Below are 20,737 nucleotides of genomic sequence, written 5' to 3' on the forward strand. Positions count from 1 at the left end.
AATTTTACTGTGGGCGTCAGCTTAGTTGTTAAGCAGTGACACCAGATGTACTACAGATATAGAATGTTACCTTTTTTTGTTGTGGTATGGGAAGATCATCTCTTGTGACACACACACAGGTTTGTTTATATGCATTATTGTTAATGAAATATTTTAAGCTGCCCTTTATTAAACTTTATTAAGCTAAACAGAATGGACCAATTGATTACAACATGTAGCAGTCCTGAATTTCAGCTTACTACTTTCACATGACTTTCCACAGATAAACAGAATAAACTAATTGGTTAAAACATATAGCAGTCCTGAATTTCAGCTTAACACTTTCACATAACTTTCCGACACTACACTCAAAATATAATGTTAGTGATATTACTGTTTGGTGGATCAAAAACATTCCAAAATAATGTGCTTGAAAAGTGTGACAGAAGCAACTGAATTTACATAATTTTACATATTTAAATGCACACACAGGTAACACTCTATTCCACAGGTTTTATTGTTATAAATCGGGATAGTATGAAGGCAACTAGAATAGTACCTGCAACAAAACATGCACAAAATATATACCAAGTCTCTTCATCAAATATGTCTGTAAATGCTGGGACCTGATTGTATAGTGTGTCAATAAGTCTCAAACTATACTGATCTCGGTGCCTAGCCATGATTTTCAAAATTTTCTTCTTTTATCGTCTCCCTGCAGCCTTTCTTTCAGATTTAGTCTTTACTGTTGAGGCAGGCTGTTCAGCTGGTGCAAGGGGTGTTATGTGCTTGTTGTACAATTGCAACAGTTCCAAGGCTGTCAGGTTCTTGCTTTTGAAAATCACTGATTCACCATTAACTGCAAATTGAAAAGGAACAATCTTCCATGATTTTTCTTGTAAAACACCGATTTTACAAAATAAATAAAGTTGTATGTAAATAAATAACACTTACCAAGAAAGAAGCTTATGATGGGTTCGCTTCGGTCACAAAGAATGTCTGTCTTGATGGCGCAACTAGTATTTGACGACAATATCTTAGGGGAAGAAATGTGGAACAGGAAGTTTCTGAAACAAAATTGTTGTTTTCAGGTGAAAATGGCAGCCGGAAGGCAAAAGCTGACTGTACCAACAATAGAAGCAGCTAGCACTGGCAGAAGGGAAATTATCTCCATGCTAGGCAAAAATTATGGCTGTGGACAGTGTGGTGGTAAGTAATGTTTAATTATGAGTTATACAATCAAAACTAATCGTGAGAAGCCGCGTTTGTAGAAACGCAGAATCGTTACAGGTTCTCTCTCTCTGTTCCCCCACAGCGATTAAAATAGCCTTCTCTAGCACTATCGAACAGTTTTCTCTCTACGTATGAGATATTTAGTAATGTTAAGATATACATACGGCTACGCAGGAGTCTCGTACTACATTCGACCAAAGCCAAATGTATCATCCGTTCAGTTGGGTATCGTCCGTTGTATCGATTTTTCGTCTGCTAAGACAACGTTTGACAAATGCGAATCGTCAAGGCTTCTCACTTGAGCACGCCTTCTGCCGTTTGTGTATAACTTACCTCGTTTCTGTGACATTTTCTTGGAACGGATCAAATTTGACTGAAATCTTTTTAACAGGTTTCAGAGTCACAGAGCGTAACTGTTTCGAAATCGCGCTGATAAGTCCACTAGATCTTGTGAACGTTCCGGAATTGTAGATAGACATAGCTGTATTTGACGCAGTACCACCAACATTCAGTAGTGTTTACTGTTTCGCTCAGCAAACTTGCACGTGTTGGTGCATATCGACTATTATGGATTCACATTTTTTGCTGGAGGTTTTTTTACATTCGCATTACATAATTAATGTACAGTACAAAATTGTATTCTGTAGCCAAACTGTGTGTAAAGCGTTTACTATTAGTACATTTTCGTTTGTCTTTTTCTGCAAGTAGACGTCTCAACATACCAACTTGCAGGTTGCTATGTTGGTATTTCTTGTGATTAGCCAATGGAACACCCCTGATGGATAATACTAGTGACGTCATCACTCGCCATGTTGATAATTCGCAAGTGAGAGGTCATCGAGCGCGGGGGGACATAGTTATATTATTTATTACCCACTTAGTATTTATTTTGGTGATCTGAAACAAATATGTTTCCTGTTGGACAACGTAAGTATACAGACCTACGATTTTATGATTTGTGTGCGTTATGATAAACATCAACATTCTGTGCAAAGACGATGTTTGAGGTCACCCTTTGTTTTTAATAGTTGTTGTGACACACATAACACGCAAATGGTAAATTGTACAAGAAAAGAGTAATTTACAAGAGTTTAGATTACTGTATCGCTTGTTTAAAGAAGCCATTTATCATTTGATAGTGTCATTCAATTTGCAGCGAAAGTAGTTTTGGTTAGGTTTATAACAACTTCTGAGGAAGGATGTAAAGTATCAAAATGAAATAACGCTTCAGGGCCTCCGCAGATTACGCGGTATGGAACATAAGGGATTAAACATTACAGGCATATGTCAAAGAAATGATTTGCACCCTTATTTTCTTAGTGCTATAATTGAATCTTTTAGTTTACACCTAGAGCAGCTATTGATTAGCTTAAGACATTTTATTCATGCAGTTAAAACTCTGTTTGCAGCAACCACATCATTTCATCTATTTTCTGTCGGTCATGTGCCTACATTAAAATTCATGCCCGTAGGCAGTAATTATCAAAATATTTTTAATTTATTGCGGGAACTGTGCAAGGGCTGAATTTGTCATTTTTGATAATTTATGCAAAGAAATGGTTAAAAGTTTTTGGATTTTCTCTTCCTTTTCTTCCTTGTAGTATCTAGTTCAAGGCTGTTGTATGGAATCTCATTAGAAGTGTTTTGTGGTTTTTACTTTTTTCATTTGTGGATCTTTCTTTATACATTTGAGTTTATAGTATGGTGTTACAACTTAGTGTGATGGTGTCAGCAACGCAGCTGATGATTTATTGCATGGAGGTAATGATTTGTTATTGCTAGCACAAGTGTTTTTGTGTGTTATGCCTGCTATCTATTAACTGCCTGTTTATATCGTATGATATCAATGCCAACATCAGCAGGGTTGTGGTGGCAGAGTTTTCAATTTAGGAAGTTTGTCAAAATTTTGTTTCAGAATTGTGTCTCGGAAACAAATTAAGATTTTGATAATGAATGACAGGTGCAATGCTTCAGAATATTATGCATTTGATGCTTGATTTGTTAAGAATAAACACACACATGGTATGTGTTGATTGAAATCTTATTATTTGGCATCCCCTTTTTGCACTAAACTCTCCTCGAAGATATTTTTATGCATGCTGCTTTTCACTGATATCCATTCACCTACTCCACCTGTGTTAACGTATCTCAGCATTTTGGAATCCAATGTAAGGATCAGTGAGTGTCCCAGTACCGTACATTGCCACTGACGTGTGACATGTAATCATGTGGAATGTGATGTAAAACTTGTTGAGATCTAGCTGTTAGTGAACTCCTACCAGTAGGTACCCAAATCCACAACTAAAAAATGGTATAAGTGTTGATGTCACGTCATCCAGCATTGTAGAGCAATAGCTTCATATGATGTCTGAATGATGTAAAGGTCTGAATGACTAATAATTTACTTGCTGTTTGTTCAGTTTTAATATGTGGCACAAGCAGAAACATGTACATGGCATATATATCAATGTGTTTGCCAACAGTGTTGCTACCGTGTTGTCATTCAGAAATGAAAGTGCATTGTTGTTCAATATGATTCACAGCTGTAGCTGTCAAACCCTCCCAACAGCTGTGTCTTCTAATAATTAGCCACCTCAGGCATAATGTAATTTTGAATAAAATGATCATTTATACAGTTTTAAATCACTGTGAATCCCAATTTGATGCACGGCTTAGTACACCAAAATAGAATTTGTTGACCCGTCTAAGATTCCCAGTTCTGTTTATATGTACATCATGTTTATAATAAATCAATTGAGGGTTAGGAAGACTGAAAACATACAAAACAAAACTGCCAAAATACGGAAAATAACATATGGATATGTTATGTTGATCAGAATATTGCATCAGTTCATACAACACAATTCTGAAGCAAGATTTCGTGAAAGCAAAATATACGGTTATTTTTTAATGCGTTATATTGATCCTTTAATTGATTACCGTTAATTACACCTTCATCTGTAAGATGAAACAATTCACCTATCTTGATTTGATTACGACCTCAAAATGCTGTTTAAGGAAACAGTCAAAAACCAATTGAGCTGTGCTTTGAGTCATGACATCAACAAAATTGTGGACATAACCAGCTCCTTTACATTCAGTAAGACGATATCACTCTTTCCCACACAATTACAATAAATACAGGACTACAACAGTAACTTTCTATAAATGAAACTATTGGAATAACTAAAAAGTAAATATGATTAAACAGAGCAGTCACACAAGCTTGGGGCTTATGCCCAAGGACTAACCCATCAACCAGATACAAAAAACACATGAAATTCATTAACACAAACCTTTAAAAAAATTCTACAAAAATAAATCTCACTGCCTTCATTCAACTTATATAAGGAAACAGAACTCTAAAATATCCATCAGGCAAAAAACTACAGTATTAACAATCTATGAAATGTTGTACCAGTTTTGACATAGCACTGGTACCGGTACCTACACTAAAACCCCACAATACCCACATTCATAACATACATTCGAAAAACTGTATAAAACAAACCCTTGTACAAAAACCCAAAGCACTGGTACTGGTACCTACACTAAAACCCCACAATACCCACATTCATAACACACATTCGAAAAACTGAATAAAACAAACCCTTGTACAAAAACAAAAAATATATTCAGGCTGGCGGTGGGGGGTGGGGGGGACGACGACCCTTAACAAATCTCTTAGTATCTGTATCAAGCAACACAAAAATAAAAAATAAATACAACAAAATAAGATACTTACCCCACCGACACTTTCCCTACTAACCATTGCTAACTGTGTACCCAACCCCTTGAACCCATAAGCCCCCCCCCCCCTCTCCCATCTTTCAATCCAGCATCTATTTTTCTATAAAAGAAAAAATAATGATAACTGGCCTAATGCCAAAATCTCAAATGAAAAATAAAGGAATCTTGAGTATAAATAACCACTATTCAATAATTTTACTGAAAACCTCTGCATATACTTGTTTCCCACTAGCTTAATGAAATGGTGAAAAGGACAATAATTCTCAGGGAAACTTTTCTGACTGATACTTTAAGGCAGAAGTGTGCCTTTTCTCCCTCCACGAAATATTCCCAGGGTAGACCTCAGCAGTATTGGTTCTAGCTCCTATCTTACAGTTTTCAAACATTATGATTAACTACCAAATGATCAAAACACGTTTTCCCCAAATACCTAGATGCCACAAATGATCAGAAACTGTAACATACCCTTATATATTCTTCTTTTAGCACAAGGACTCTGTTAGTTGAAGCCTTAAAACTACATCAGAACAACTTTCTCCCCACTGCACCCCACAGAACAACGGGTCCCAATGTCATGCTTCACCTTCCCAAGTGCAGAATAATCTGTTTCCACAACCACCCAGGTTTTCCCTACTCTTCAGCCACAATAAGTTGACAGTTCACGTGGCAGGGTGTCTTGGAATGGTAGCAGGTGTGACTTGCCAAGCAGAGACGAGCAATGAGGGAGAGGCAATGCTGAATCAATTCCACAGTGTTGGCGCCATTACCTGTGTGTTGTGCTTACACAAAAACAGACACGATTTGAAAAAAGAAAAATAGAGAGAGAGAGAGAGAGAGAGAGATTGGTAGCTATTGGAGACAAATGAATGTCTTCCAGGTAGTAGCATTTTCACCACTACTGGCAGCATCAGTAAAAATTATCAATTTTTCATGGCCAGACTGAATACGCTCTCTGTACTTATAAGATTACACCCGTATTCCGCAAGTCACCTTACCATGTGTGGAGAGGGTACTTCTGGTACCACTACATGTTTCCTTTTCCCTATTCCACTTGCAAATGGTGCATTGGAAGAATGATTGTCTGTAAACTTCTGTATTACCTTTCATTTCTCAGATTTTCTCGGGACCACTTTGGAAGATGTATGTGGGAGTAAATAACATCTTGGAACATACTCTGGAATTTCAATGTACAAATCTGTGTAATATGTTATGCCTCTCTTGTAACATCTCCTACAGCGGGGTTGTTTTACTTTAACTTGATCCAAATAGAAATCGTGTGGGCATTAAAAAAATAAATAAATAAATAAAGCCCAACTATATTTAATTGCGACAATTTATTTAACATACAAAGTGTTACATAGTTTGCCATATACAAATTAAAAAGAGTCATCATATTTATTGAAGGCAGCTATTTGTATTGTATGGAACTGGGGACCTAGAAATGGAGGAGAGGCTTTGTCCCTGCCATAGCCCTCAGTGGTTCACAACCCTACAACAGGCTGCAGAAGTCCACTCACCCCACCACCGCCCTACACCGGACCCAGGGTTATTGCGCGGTTTGGCCCCCAGTGGACCTCCCGGGGAATATCTCACACCAGATGAGTGTAACCCCAATGTTTCCGTGGAAGAGTAATGACGGTGTACGTGGCTGGCACACTGGATCTCGACACTAATCCGCCTGGCTGATTCGTGCCGGGGACCGCCACGCCTTCCCTCTGGGAAAGCTGTGCATTAGACCACACGGCTAACCCGGCGGGCTAGGCAACGATCTACTGTCACAATAATTTATTTTATTAATATTGTGTTTTAAAGTTTTTAGAATATAAAAAACAATAACAGTTAGACTTCTGGGGGGAGGGCGGGGGGGGGGGGGAGGGTGGGGGGTTGAGGTTGGGACAATCTTTATGTAGAATTGTAATGACTGTAAAGTACAATTTAGTTTGAATGACAAAATTTATAGATCCTCACTAATTTCTCAGGCTTTTGCTTTCTAAATGATTTCTTAATTTTGACCCAACAAGCCTGTAGATGGAGAAGATTCCCTCAGTGGTTGCAGTGCTGGCAGCACAAGAAATGAGGCACCAATAAAGTAGCTGTAGCTGTAAGAGTGGATTAGTGTTCCGAATAAATTATTCATATGAGTTTGAATCGAACTACTTAATTGACAATATAGGAAAATCCCAAGAACGATTAAAACCCATAAAAACCTAGTTTTGCACAACACATTTTTCTTTCTTTCTTTATTTCTGAAAAAAGTGCTCTTGTGCTGAGTAAATGGTCTCGTGATGGAACATGTCAGTTTGTTTTCTCTTACATGTCTCTTATATTATAGTGTCTGGTTAGGATCCCAGAATGGTGAGCATTACTCAAAAATTGGTCAATCAAGTGTTTGGTAAGCCATTTCTTTTGTGAATGAATTGCATTTCCGTAAGATTCCTCAAATGAATACCAGTTTGGCATCTACTTTTTCACAATATGTTTTCTTGATCATTCCACTTCAGGTCACACCAGTCAGTATCAGTATGCTTAGTGGCACCTTTCTCATAAGCAAAAAGCTATACAGAAGACCGATAACAAAAAATATTGTAAGCCTTGATTTTTCTAATCAATTACATCTACATTCATACTCTGCAAGCCACCTGACGGTATGTGGCGGAGGGTACCCTGAGTACCTCTATCGGTTCTCCCTTCTATTCTAGTCTCGTATTGTTCGTGGAAAGAGGGATTGTCGGTATGCTTCTGTGTGGGCTCTAATCTCTCTGATTTTATCCTCATGGTCTCTTCGCGAGATATACTTAGGAGGGAGCAATGTACTGCTTGACTCTTTGGTGAAAGTATGTTCTCAAAACATTAACAAAAGCCCGTACCGAGCTACTGAGCATCTCTCCTGCAGAGTCTTCCACTGGAGTTTATCTATCATCTCCGTAACGCTTTCACGATTACTAAATGATCCTGTAACAAAGCGCGCTGCTCTCCGTTGGATCTTCTCTATCTCTTCTATCAACCCTATCTGGTACGGATCCCACACTGCTGAGAAGTATTCAAGCAGTGGGCGAACAAGCATACTGTAACCTACTTCCTTTGTTTTCGGATTGCATTTCCTTAGGATTCTTCCAATGAATCTCAGTCTGGCATCTGCTTTACCGACGATCAACTTTATATGATCATTCCATTTTAAATCACTCCTGATGCCTACTCCCAGATAATTTATGGAATTAACTGCTTCCAGTTGCTGACCTGCTATTTTGTAGCTAAATGATAAGGGAACTAGCTTTCTATGTATTCGCAGCACATTACACTTGTCTACATTGAGATTCAATTGCCATTCCCTGCACCATGCGTCAATTCGCTGCAGATCCTCCTGCATTTCAGTACAATTTTCCATTGTTACAACCTCTCGATACACCACAGCATCATCCGCAAAAAGCCTCAGTGAACTTCCGGTGTCATCCACAAGGTCATTTATGTATACTGTGAATAGCAACGGTCCTATGACACTCCCCTGCGGCACACCTGAAATCACTCTTACTTCGGAAGACGTTCTCTCCATTGAGAATGACATGCTGTGTTCTGTTATCTAGGAACTCTTCAATCCAATCACACAATTGGTCTAGTAGTCCACATGCTCTTACTTTGTTCATTACCCCGTATGATTGATCTCCAGAAGTTGTCTTTCCTATAAGAGAAGAAGCAATGTGGACTAATCTCATATTCTTTCCACACTTTCACATAATCAGCAAGAACACGTAACTTCTGTAGAAAAGAAATGATGGATGACATGCCCCACATTCCTTCATACAACAGTCTATTATCAAAATTAATGCAGAGCTCTCATTTTCACAATCAGTATAAGAAATGCAACACCCGTGAATTCCAATTTACAGATGTCGGCACTCATACAACTTACCAGAACTTTAAAATTTATCACAAAAGAGTGCCATATTCAATAACACAATTACTTCACAGTGACATCTTCACATAGGCCAACTTTCAAATATACCACCCACAACATTGTTAGATCATGAGTCGAAGCCTATACCCGGTTGTGAATGCTTAAGTTGGCGCAAACGACTGCTTTGAAAAGAGAATGATAATTTCTAGTAATTTCATGTTGTATCAGAAGTGCCTAGCTGATCCACTTACTATGTGAGAATTTAGCTTATGATGAACAAACAGCCTTCCCTTGGAAGTACTCCAGTAGATGTTGATTGAGAGCTTGCTACTAATCTTAGATTGACAAAAAGAACAGAAAATTGACCAGAATTTTTATTTCGGTGCTCAAACAGAAGAGATCAGAAAACCGGCAATATTTATTTGGCTTGTTTATCATTTTTTGGACTGTGGCCTGTAGTGACAGACTGAGATAGCCTGAAGTGTTGATGGGGTAAAAGGTGATAGCTTGAATGAAACTATTGAAATTGAACACAAAACCTTAATTGTGGTGATATACTGATATGTAATGTAGCTTAAGGTCCTGGTTAAACTTAATGGTTACAGTTTGGTTCAGACTTGACAAAACTATTAATTGTGATGTTATGAGAATAACTAACTTTCGGTATGACACATATTTCATGAATAACTGGATTTCAGTGAGTGGTGTATGTCAGCAGTTTGATTCTGTGTTTGCTGAAAGCAGAGGACTGGTATCTGTAGTTTCAGCATTTTCTGGCAGATTACTTTCATTCTCCATTTAATTTTCATTATGCTAATAACTTCTTCCACTTCATTAGGTTCCCTGTCCACTTGTTTGTTTTCCTGTCTCTCCTATTGGTTGTATCAACCTTCTGCAAAATACATAAGTGTGAATTATGGCTAATTGTGTAGATGTAGATGTCCCATCATGCATCTCTGGATTGCCTACTGAGCAAGCCTTGGTTTTTTATATGTTTGAACTTACCCACAGTTTTTAGAATGTCTGTGCATATATAGAAGTGCTGTGACTTTTAGTCATACATTCAGTTGTTGTTTTACTTGCTTAGTTCATTGGTTCCCCTACCTGGGGGTGATTACTAAAGGATTCAGTTCTGTTTCAGTCACAAAACTAAATTTTTTTCAAAAGAACATTACTGCTATCACAATTTTGTAAGACTCTAATATTGATTGTATAACTTACCAATAATTATTTTTTCTCAATTAATAGCATTAATGTGATGGAGGTTACAGGTTTCTCACATAGTCCACCCATCACACACACACACACACACACACACACACACACACACACGCACACGATGTTGTGCTTCGTCCCATAATTCGCTGATGATATATACAAAAAATACTAAATATCTCAAGAAAATGTCGTCTCCAAGTTGTAGATAGTACCTGCAGTAGTCCAGAAATTGTTTCATAACTCGCTTCAAAACAGTTAAATGAATTAATTAAGAGCATGACACAGCAGTAAATACACTACTGGCCATTAAAATTGCTACACCAAGAAGAAATGCAGATGATAAACGGGTATTCAAAATTGGACAAATATATTATACTAGAACTGACTTGTGATTACATTTTCACGCAATTTGGGTGCATAGATCCTGAGAAATTAGTGCCCAGAACATACACCTCTGGCCATAATAACGGCATTGAGTCAAACAGAGCTTGGATGGCGTGTACAGGTACAGCTGGTCATGCAGCTTCAACACGATACCACAGTTCATCAAGAGCAGTACTGGCATAGTGTGATGAGCCAGTTGCTCGGCCACCATTGACCAGACGTTTTCAATTGGTGAGAGATGTGGAGAACGTGCTGGCCAGGGCAGCAGTCGAACATTTTCTGTATCCAGAGAGGCCCGTACAGGACCTGCAACATGCGGTCGTGTATTATCCTGCTGAAATGTAGAGTTTTGCAGGGATCGAATGAACGGTAGAGCCAAAGGTCGTAACACATCTCAAATGTAACGTCCACTGTTCAAAGTGCCGTCAATGCGAACAAGAGGTGACCGAGACATGTAACCAATGGCACCCAATACCATCACGCTGTGTGATATGCCAGTATGGTGATGATGAATACACGCTTCCAATGTGCATTCACCGTGATGTTGCCAAACACGGATGCAACCATAATGATGCTGTAAACAGAATCTGGATTCATCCGAAAAAATGAAGTTTTGTCATTCGTGCACCCAGGTTCGTCGTTGAGTATACCATCACAGGCGCTCCTGTCTGTGATGCAGTGTCAAGGGTAACCGCAGCCATGGTCTCCAAGTTGATAGTCCATGCTGCTGCAAACATCGTCAAACTGTTCACGTAGATGGTTGTTGTCTTGCAAATGTCCCCATCTGTTGACTCAGGGATCGAGATGTGGCTGCACTATCTGTTACAGCCATGCGGATCAGATGCCTGTCATCTCGACTGCTAGTGATATGAGGCCGTTTGGATCCAGCACCATGTTCCGCATTACCCTCCTGAACCCACCGATTCCATATTCTGCTAACAGTGATTGGATCTCGACCAATGCGAGCAGCAATGTCGCGATACGATAAACTGCAATCGCGATAGGCTACAATCCGACCTTTATCAAAGTCGGAAACGTGATGGTACGCATTTCTCCTCCTTACACGAGGCATCACAACAACGTTTCACCAGGCAACGCTGGTCAAGTGCTGTTTGTGTATGAGAAATTGGTTGGAAACTTTCCTCATGACAGCATGTTGTAGGTGTCGCCACAGTCGCCAACCTTGTGTGAATGCTCTGAAAAGCTAATCATTTGCATATCACAGCATCTTCTTCCTGTCGGTTAAATTTCGTGTCTGTAGCACGTCATCTTCGTGGTGCAGCAATTTTAATGGCCAGTAGTGTACATAAGGGCTACCATCGTACTGTATACATTACATTATTATTGCTATTAGTAGTGACTGCGGTCAGACACAAAGCATTAACAGCCTGAAGTCTTCCAGTTTCTGCCCGTTTAGAAGTAAGGAGTGCAGCAGTCAAATGATTTATGAAATGAATTATTTATGAAATAAATTTTAACATGGCTGATTTTAAATAGGGTTGCAGTGTGCAGGTCAAGCAAGCGCCACAGTGGAGAGGAGTAATGCAGGGGAAATTTGTTTTGTAACAAATGTCTACCCTCACTGTGGACAGTTAGCTTCCTTATTTGAGAAGGAGTTGTGGGTAGGCTTCCAGTGCACCACAAATTCCTTTGTCATACATTCAATTCACACACACACACACACACACACACACAAAATGTCATTCATCTTTCATCATTTAAAAAATAAAAGTGTTCCAAGACAAGTTTTTCATTCTACAGTTTAGTTATTTAGGACATCACCTCTTGTGTTGGCCCATCCAGTTCCTTGTTTGTTAGATTAATGACCTCCTTGTTGTTGTCGCACTTCCGGAAGTCAAGGACCCTGCCAAAACGGGACATCATAAGTGGGGTAGAGCAAGCCATAAGGAGACTACCTGAAGAGGCTGCAGAAGAAGTAAGAAGAGGTGTCTGCAAAGTACTAGACAAAACAAAGATGCCAAAGAATAACATTTCGGCAGCAGGACACAAGGCACTATGGGCACTTCCTGATTGCAGGCTCCCAGGCTGTGCTGAGATGGTAGCCACTGTCGTGGTTGATTAGATTGTCGTGTAACCGTATTTCTATGGACTCTTTGATTACTGAGTCCCAAAATTCGTTTTTACTGCATATTTTCTTTGTGTCCCCGAAATTGAAGGTGTGCTTCCCCTCGATACTATGTTCCGCCACAGCAGATTTGTTGGTCTGACCCAAGGGTACATGCCTGATGTTTTCATTTCGACACTGTGAGATTCAATGCTGCATCTGTCCTATGCATTGCATCCCACATTTGCATCCGATCTAGTACACACCAGGTGCCGTCAGACGTAGGGATACTGTGGATCCTTGGTTGAACCGAGAAGGTCTTTGATTTTTCCCGCTGCACGGGAAACGGTCTTCACTTTATGTTTCTTGAGAATTCTCGCGATGTTGGCCATTGGAGGACCCACATATGGCTAGAACGCAAGCCCATTCTTCGTAGCTATACCATCTATCTGTTTGTAGAACTTTCCACCACATTTGAAATAGGTGGTGGTTAGAACATGGCGAAAGAGCTTGATGATATCCTCCTCAAAGTGTTCTTCGAGTAAAGTCAGGGAGTCTTCTATTGGTAATTGTGTGAATAAGGATGTCATATCGAAGCTGACTGGTAGGTCTTCATTTTCCAGCCTCATTCCCTGTAGTACCTTCACAAACTCAGCCAAGTTTTTCACATGGTGTGGACCATAACCCACCTAGGATTTAGCATCTGTGATAAATGCGTAACAATACCATATGTCGGCTAGTTCATAGTGATCAAAATAGGTCATAATGGGACGCCTTCTTTCTGGTCCTTCGGGAGGCCATAGAGACGTGGTGGTGCTAGTATAGCTTTCTGATGATATTCTTCTCTAGTCCGGAGTTGCTTAGCATCTCAACGGTCTTGCGAGTCACTGTTGTGGTGTGGTCCTTCCCTAGTTGTTTGAAGGCTGGATCCTGCAGGAGGACATTGATTTTTTGTCAATAGTCTTCTGATTTAAGCAGCACAGTCGGGTTCCCTTTGTCCACTGCCAAGACCACTGTGTCCTTTTCCTCCCTGAGTTCCCATAGTGCCTTGTGTTCTGCTGCCGAAATGTTATTCTTCGGCATCTTTGCTTTGTCTAGTACTTTGCAGAAGTCTGTTCTTTCTTCTTCTGCAGCCTCTTCAGGTAGTCTCCTTATAGCTTGCTCTACCCCACTTATGATGTCCTGTTTCGTCAGGGTCGTCGGAACTGGGGCGGAGTTTAGGCCCTTGGACAGCACCTCTTTTGTTGGCCCATCCAGTTCCTTGTTTGTTAGATTAATGACCACCTTGTTGTCACACTTCCGGAAGTCAAGGACCCTGCCAAAACGGACATCATAAGTGGGATAGAGCAAGCCATAAGGAGACTACCTGAAGAGGCTGCAGAAGAAGTAAGAAGAGGCGTCTGCAAAGTACTAGACAAAGCAAAGATGCCGAAGAATAACATTTCGGCGGCAGGACACAAGGCACAATGGGCACTCAGAGAGTGAAGACCATTTTCTGTGCAGCTGGAAAAATCAAAAGACCTTCTCAGTTCAACCAAGGATCCCCCCCCCCCCCCCCCCCTCTCCACCACCACCACCGGCCGCTCCAGGTGCATCGGGCGATTCTGCGGGCGCGTTATTGGCTGGAGGCGGGAAGCGGAGAGCGGTCCAGCAGAGATATCAGCCCGCGACCGACGATATCCTGACACTTCGCCTGGAGATGATGGAGACACATTCCATCAAAATGTTGCTACGAGACGACGACGCTACTCGGCTGACAACTCGTAAAGACTTCATATAAGACCCTGTAGATGTTTCCAACCACTACCATCTTGCCTTCCTCCCTTGGAAAAAGGCAGAAGAGGCTCATGCAATCTCTTTTCTCTCTTTGAATTGAGATTGCTACAATACTCCTTTTACTACGAGGGAGCTCGAGCGTGCTCTCTCCTCATCCAGGTCTTCTGCTTCTGGGCTCAATACAATCCACGTCCTCATGCTGCAGAATCTTCCTCCTGCAGGAAAACACTTTCTCCTTGATACTTACAACCATACTTGGACTGACGGTGTATTTCCAACGCTTTGGCATGAAGCTGCTATTGTTCCCCTACCTAAGCCTGGTAAAGATAAATCTCTTCCTTCCACCTATCGTCTAATTTCCCTTACCAGCAGCCTTTGTAAGGTGATGGAACGCATGATCAAAGATCGATTAGTGTGGTGGCTGGAGTCACACCATCTTCTCACTAATGCTCATTGTGGGTTCCGAAAGCGCCGCTCAGCGGTTGATCATCTTGTCACCCTGTTGACGTTCATCATGAATAATTTTCTGCAGAAGTGTCAATCAGTGGCCGTGTTCTCTGATTTGGAGAAAGCCTATGATACCTGTTGGCAGACAGGCATCTACATACTATGCACACATGGGGCCTTCGCGGTCGTCTTCCCACTTTCATCCGGGAATTTTTAACAGACAGAGTTCTCTGGGTACATGTGGGTTGCTCCTTGTCCCACACCTTTTCACAGGAGAACGGGGTGTCTTAGGGCTCTGTACTGAGTGACGTCCTCTTCGCCATAGCCATCAGCCCAGTTTATGGACTGCTTTCCAGCAGGCAATTCTGGCTCTCTTTTCGTTGACGACTTAGCTAATTTACTGCAGCTCCCAGCGGATGTGTCTTCTGCAACGCTGTCTTCAGCATTGTCTGGGCCGCCTCTATTCGTGGAGCGTCACGATTGGTTTTCACTTTTCTGCTACCAAGTCAGTTTGCGTCAACTTCTGGCGGTATAAGGCATTTCTTCCACGGTCCTTACGACTGGGCGAAAATGCTCTCCCGTTCGTGAATGCAATGAAATTCTTAGGACTGATGTTCGATGGGAAACTCGGTTGGTCTCCCCACATGTCCTGTCTGGTTGCACGCTGCACCTGATCCCTCAATGTCCTTCGTGTATTTAGTGGTATCTCTTGGGGAGCTGATCGGACTGTCCTCCTCTGCCTCTATCAATCTCTTGTCCGCTCCAAGTTGGATTATGGATGCATTGTCTACTCCTCTGCATGGCCATCTATCTTAACACTGTCTAAATACAATTCACCATTTGCGGATCTGTCTCGCCACTGGTGCCTTCCGTACTAGCCCAGTTGAGAGTCTATACGCGGAATCCGGTATACTACCACTGTCATACAGGCGTGACATCCTACTCAGTAGGTATGCGTGTCGGCTTCCTTCCAAGCCAGGCCACCCAACCTTTGTCCCTCTTTTTTTTATGACATTCTTGACCGCCAATACAAGATGTACGTTTCTTCTCTGCAGCCTCCCGGCATCCACTTTTGTCACCTGCTTCCTCAGGTGCAGTTCACACTTCCTGCCACTTTCTGAATGGGCGAGAGGCCTTCACCACCTTGGCTTCAGGCACATGTTTGTGTTCATTTTGACCTCAGCTTGTTCCCGAAGGATTCAACTCCAGAGCTGATCTATTAATGCAATTTTCTCAAACTTCGCTCACAACTTGCCGATAGCATATTTTTGTACACTGATGGTTCCAAGTCTGCCCACGGTGTTGGCTGTGCTTTTGTCATTGGGGATGATAAGTTTTAATACTGGCTTCTTGATCAGTGCACAATTTTTACCGCAGAGCTTTTTGCCCTCTTATCAGGTTGTTCACTACGTTCGGGGGCACCAGCTCACTGGCTGTGTGATCTGCTCTGACTCCCTCAGTGCCCTTCAGAATCTGGATGATCCAGATCCAGTCCACCGAGCCGTTTGACAAATCCAGGACTGCCTTCATTTGTTCCTGGATGGGGGAGCCCAAGTGATGTTCATGTGGGTTCCTGGCCTTGTTCGTGTGCGTGGGAATGACGCTGCTGATGCTGCAGCCAAGGCCGCATTCCATCTCAGTTGGCCCGCCTCTTACTCTGTTCCCTTGCAAGATATTCGTAATTTTTTCTATCGGTGTATCACGTCAAACCTCTCGCAACAACCTGGTTGACTTCCTCCTGGCCGTCTCGCCGTGAGGAAGTAATGTTTGCTCGGTTGCGAATAGGGCACTGTCGCTTTAGTCACCGCCACTTGTTTAGTGGTGACCCTGCACCAAGCTGTCTTTACTGTAGCTAGCCATTAACAGTCAGACATTTCCTGATCCTCTGCCCCTATTTTAGCCACTTATGTCTCAGGGCCGGGTGCCGCCTGCCTTGCCGGACATTTTAGCGGATGACGTGCTAGCTGTGGCTCGTGTTTTAAGTTTTTTTTAAAAGCAGTAATATGACAAAAGAGATTTGATTTCTACCTGGTGACTCCGGTGTCTTGTCGACGTCTTTTAGATACTCTTCACCCTTTATAGATCTGGGCCTGTCTGGACTTCCATTGCTCTTCATCTCCATTTTCAGTGTGCGTTTTCTGAAGAATGGCTATGTCAGATCGATTTTTCTTGGAACTACTAAGGATCTGGGTAATGTTGCCCAGCTTTCTTGTCAGTACAGACTCAAGAGTTGCTTCTTCTTCATTTTCATGTTATCCAGTGCAAGTGTTTAAGATCCAGGAAAATCCTCACGGGGTCAGGCTGCCATGTTGTCTGTCTCTAGGTTTGTGCCTCAGAGTGACTGTTCTTTAGCATCCCCAAGGTGAACATGTAACTTTTCCGAGTGCTACAAACTTTAATAGTCATTGTGCCCCTGTACACAGTGAAGCAGAAGACATCCGGCACCAACTTTGTGTGTGAGTTTGCAGATTTTTTAATGAGATAGTGCAACTGCTGCTAGATAAAGTTGCAATCTTTTTTTCCACACAAACTAATATTTAACCCTATCCTAGATTTGGTTGAAATTATGTTTTAAGCTGTGTCAAAATTTATAAATTCTAAACAAAATTGTTATTGAAAATCATTGATCTGCTATACAATTTTGTTCGTGATTTGGATGTGATCCATTTTGCTGTATCAACTTATAAAACCAGTTATTTTCTTCATTAAAATCCATTGTGCCTTTTATATTGTTGGTAATAATTTTAGTAAATGTCATGTACCCTCATGTTCAGGAAAAAAACCCACCTTGAATGACTAGAGATAGGACATTTGAATTCACATGACGTGTATATTAGTATGTTCTGCAGAAATGAGTAATATCTGTCACCTTGGTTCAGCTTGTTTCCTGCTTCTTGATAACTTGTTTCATGAGTGATGGCACCGAATGGTTTACTGTGGTGTAGCCATCTGTGTTGTGTTCAACTGGTTACAAAGTTCATCTGTGGCAATTGGAAGTTGGTCACAGTGCTGCACCTGTTGTTTCATCATATTCCACACATTTCGACTGGCGACAAGTCTAGTGATCTTGCTGGCCTGGGCAAAGGGCTAACATCCTGTGACACTATGAAGGCACCTGTTCGTGCAGCAACATGTGGTCGTCCATTGTCTTACTGAAAAGTAGCATCTGGGTGTTGTGCAGGAAGGGTATGGCTACGTGTTGCAGGATGTCATTCACGTAGGTCACACAGGTCACAGTGCCCTGGACAGGCACCAACTGTGATTTGTGGTAGTGCCCAATAGCACCCGACACTATAAGGCATTGAGTTGGCACTATACGTCTTATGTGAATGTAGTCACTGTGTTGTCACTCCCCCTGTCTGCAGCGAACCAAATTGTGGCCATAATTAAAAAAAAAAAAAACCAGAACCTGGATTCATTCGAAAACACTATCTGTATGTTTCTGAATATTTGTCAAAGATTGGTGGTGAAGTACGTAACCCACATTGTACTAAATGACGACAGACAGTCACCCTTGACAGTGTACAATGTGTTCCACTGTTGTGACAGAGCCGAGGAGGATGCAGACCTGTCGTGGAATGCCATTCGGATGAGGTGTTGATCATCTCGGGAGATGGTCTGGGTGGTGCGACCTGACCCATCTCGTCTTGTTCTGTGGCCTTCCGTGAACCATACTGCTGAAACACTTCGTCCCACACAAGCAGCAATTTCCTGGATGGATGCAGACATTCTCTCATGCCAATAATGCACCCTCTTTGAAACTCAATAATTTGATGGTACGGTGCATGCATTCGTCTATGAGGCATCTTTCACATCTGCTCAAATCACACTGATTCATTACCTTTGTTTTATAGTGACAACAAGAGTCCCAGACACATTTTACCAGTAGGTGATGTTGCGCTGTGATATTGATGTTGACCTTGAACCCGTGGGCCGACATGGTTCAAATGCTAATCATTTCTGCAGGACGTACTAATGTACATGTTCTGTGAATATGAACATGCTGTAACCAGTTGTTCGAGGTGTTCTATTTCATTTTCAAATGATTGCAGTCCAGCAGATCAGTATTTCTTATTTTTGCTTCTTTTCTTGCGAAGAAAAATAATTACACCATAGTTCTAGTTTTCCTCAAAACTAGATCTGTGGTGTAATTTCTTTTCTTCTTTCACATCCTTTTTGTAAATAATCTTGCCACATCCTGCTGTGTTATTTTTTCCTTCAGTTTTAATAATTTTTATTAGGACACCCGTTTCCTCTCTTCATTCCTTTAACGGCTTTATACACCTTATTTGCAGTTATGTATGTATATTATTATTTTGATTGTCAACAATATGAAAAGTATAGATTGCTACTCACCACATAGAGGAGGCATTGAGTGGCAGACAGGCATATACAAACAGAAAGCTGGCTAGAATTCCATTCTGGATTTTCCGATGTTTTATTTTCATTGTCAACTTTGTTTGATTCTGTTGTAATGGAATAAAACTGTTATATCACACACATTATATCTATAAACTGCATACATCATCAAAGCAGAGCAACACTGTAACAACACTTGGATTGTCTTGTTAAGTAATATCAAAGGTAATCCAGTCATGACATAGAAATGGAAGGAGTGGAATAAATAAAGGAACTTTTCTCCGTTTGTTTATCTCTGAACATTCCCCTCCTCGAAATGATATCTGAAAGTAACTACGTTTATCATTTTGAATGTAGCTTTCTCTCTCTCTCTCTCTCTCTCTCTCTCTCTCCCTCCCCAGTGATGTTGGTGTTATTCTGATTCCACAGCTTTGTTAACAAGTCTGCTTGAATTTTGTGTATCAAAATGTATTGAATGTCTGTCATTCCATCCATTACTTTCTCCCTGATGAAATGATGTTTGATGTCAGTATGATTTGTTCTTGATTTGTCCATGTGATTCTTATAACGTATTGATTGCTGCTTGATTGTCACACCACACGAATGTTCATTCTCCAGTCAGTTTTTTCGGGTTAAGGCTCTTCCATAATTCCCACATTTACCACCTCTCTTACACAGGCTGCCACTGACGCGAATTCTGCTACTGTAGTGCTCAATGCAATTGCAGTTTTTTTCATACTCTTCGAGTACGCAGGAGATCCTACTAGTAATATCACAAATCCTGTAGTACTTTTGTGATCATCTACACAAGTAGCCCAATCAGCATCAGCGAATGCTTCAGATAATTGACCAGTGGCATAATATGCGAGTTTGTTATGCGCTGTTTTGTTTCCGTATTTTTGTACCCCTTTTTGCTGTATTTCAGTGGTTCATAGTAAGTTTTTAACTAGTGAATTGTGAAGTCTACCATGGTAGTGTCTGCTTTGTATGCTCACACCATCTCAGATATTTACACACATCAAAACAAGTTTTGCATCACCTCGGTTCTGAGAGTTCCGGAACCTGAAGAGAAAATTGGAATAGAGATTAACATAAACATCACTTCTGCCCTTTTTATTGCTCATGAAAACCACACATCCACACATTGCATGTTGTAGCACCATACAGCGAGACCTTCAGAGGTGGTGGTCCAGATTGCTGTACACACTGGTACCTCAAATACCCAGTAGCATGTCCTCTTGTATTGATGCATGCCTGTATTCGTCGTGGTATACTATTTACTAGTTCATCAAGGCACTGTTGGTCCAGATTGTCCCACTCCTCAACAGCGATTCAGTATAGGTCCCTCAGAGTGGTTGGTGGGTCACGTTGTCCATAAATAGCCCTTTCTAATCTATCCCAGAAGTTTTCAAAGGGGTTCATGTCTGGAGAACATGTTGGCCACTCTAGTCGAGCGATGTCGTTATCCTGAAGGAAGTCATTCACAAGATGTTCATGATGGGGGCATGAATTGTCGTCCATAAAGACAAATGCCTCGTCAATATGCTGCCGTTTTGCTTGCACTATCGGTCAAAGGATGGCATTCACGTATCGTACAGCCGTTACAATGTCTTCCATGACCACCAGCGGCGTAC

General features: G+C 41.2%; 2 protein-coding genes across 2 annotated transcripts in view; one reads left to right on the forward strand and one right to left on the reverse strand.

Moving 5' to 3' along the window:
• Positions 1–543: 543 nt before the first annotated feature.
• On the reverse strand, positions 544–1,731 carry LOC126251690 (39S ribosomal protein L53, mitochondrial). The gene is made up of 3 exons (XM_049952279.1): positions 1,546–1,731; positions 934–1,046; positions 544–838 (listed from the first exon to the last, which is right to left on the reverse strand). Exons 1-3 carry the CDS (start codon positions 1,689–1,691, stop codon positions 684–686), a joined length of 414 nt encoding a protein of 137 aa, XP_049808236.1. The 5' UTR covers positions 1,692–1,731; the 3' UTR covers positions 544–683.
• LOC126251683 (protein argonaute-2) overlaps positions 1,077–20,737 on the forward strand; it is a 238,385-nt gene continuing 218,724 nt past the window's right edge. The window contains exon 1 of the mRNA XM_049952270.1: positions 1,077–1,188. Within this exon, the coding sequence (XP_049808227.1) occupies positions 1,077–1,188 (112 nt within the window). The remainder of the gene's footprint in view (positions 1,189–20,737) is intronic.

This window comes from Schistocerca nitens, chromosome 1, assembly GCF_023898315.1.
Source record: "Schistocerca nitens isolate TAMUIC-IGC-003100 chromosome 1, iqSchNite1.1, whole genome shotgun sequence".
Taxonomy (NCBI): Eukaryota; Metazoa; Arthropoda; class Insecta; order Orthoptera; family Acrididae; genus Schistocerca; species Schistocerca nitens.

What these genes read in the sequence shown, in the direction of transcription:
- LOC126251690 (XM_049952279.1), bottom strand. Translation starts at nt 1,691, where the DNA reads ATGTCTATCTACAATTCCGGAACGTTCACAAGATCTAGTGGACTTATC. An exon ending in GAAAATGTCACAGAAACGAG is followed by an intron (nt 1,047 to 1,545) that starts GTAAGTTATACA and finishes ATTTTGTTTCAG; the next exon opens with AAACTTCCTGTTCCACATTT. An exon ending in CATCATAAGCTTCTTTCTTG is followed by an intron (nt 839 to 933) that starts GTAAGTGTTATT and finishes TTCAATTTGCAG; the next exon opens with TTAATGGTGAATCAGTGATT.